The sequence below is a fragment of the Olea europaea genome, chromosome 3 (assembly GCF_002742605.1).
Source record: "Olea europaea var. sylvestris chromosome 3, O_europaea_v1, whole genome shotgun sequence".
NCBI lineage: Eukaryota > Viridiplantae > Streptophyta > Magnoliopsida > Lamiales > Oleaceae > Olea > Olea europaea.
This window is the reverse complement of record NC_036239.1, coordinates 21,258,209-21,259,043: the sequence shown is the minus strand read 5'-3', so window position 1 is coordinate 21,259,043 and position 835 is coordinate 21,258,209. Positions and strand designations below refer to the sequence as shown.

Here is an 835-nt window from a genome sequence, read left to right as displayed (position 1 = left end):
ACTTTATGTGCGATACTCAAAAATTCTATGTATTTGATTGCGAAAATCCCACAATCGCCCCTGCAAATGAACAAATATGTGTTAGTTCGGTTCCAATTACGTACGAATTGATTACTAAATCTAAAAAAAAAAGATTACAAAGACTTACGATATAGAATGTCTCGTCGTCGTCGTATCCCGCACGATGGCTAGTTTGTCATCCACAGTCTAGCCAGCATTTCTAGCCATCATAGGAACGATCACAGTCATCGGCTCTAAGATCTACTCGAGTTGTCCCTGTGTTAGACATGAATGATCGGGGTCGTACACATATATCATCGAATCAGTGAACACAATCTCCAGTGCAATACAGTGCTGATTCGAGATAACTGGAATGTACAAATGCGTACAACCCTTCCATGACTTTTCGCCAACACTCGGTGACAGCTCGATGACCCACTCGAGCATATACGCAAGAAGCACGTACTCGTTACCTAGAAGCTGGAGGGACTGATACTCAATGGTAACGGCACAGAAGAACTCGGTGTTCAGTATAATGCGGCCAGGCTTGTGGAATGATTGTGGATATCTCCCAACTCGATCGCGCAACAAGTCCATGGCCATGTCGATGTGCTACATCAAGGAAAACAATGATATAAATACTTATTTCATTTACCAAATTAAACATAACGTATACAAAAAGTAACATTAACACTTCACTTACATCGTCGACGAGCCAAGCCCCCTGAGTGGTGATATCATGGAACCATTTGTATGCGTCCAATATCGTCCTTCCGGCTATCATGTGCGTGGCTCTGGAAATAAAATAGAAAAAAGGTTAAACGAAGCATATACG

General features: G+C 42.0%; 1 protein-coding gene across 1 annotated transcript; it reads right to left on the bottom strand.

Moving 5' to 3' along the window:
- Positions 1–261: 261 nt before the first annotated feature.
- Positions 262–835, bottom strand: LOC111379889. Its single transcript, XM_023003335.1, has 2 exons — positions 704–835; positions 262–612 (listed from the first exon to the last, which is right to left on the bottom strand). Exons 1-2 carry the CDS (start codon positions 782–784, stop codon positions 262–264), a joined length of 432 nt encoding a protein of 143 aa, XP_022859103.1. The 5' UTR covers positions 785–835.

Excerpts from the sequence above, each read along its gene's own strand:
- LOC111379889 (XM_023003335.1), bottom strand. The coding sequence starts at position 784 with ATGATAGCCGGAAGGACGATATTGGACGCATACAAATGGTTCCATGAT. Across the intron at positions 613-703 it reads GGGCTTGGCTCGTCGACGAT|CACATCGACATGGCCATGGA; the intron begins GTAAGTGAAGTG and ends TCCTTGATGTAG.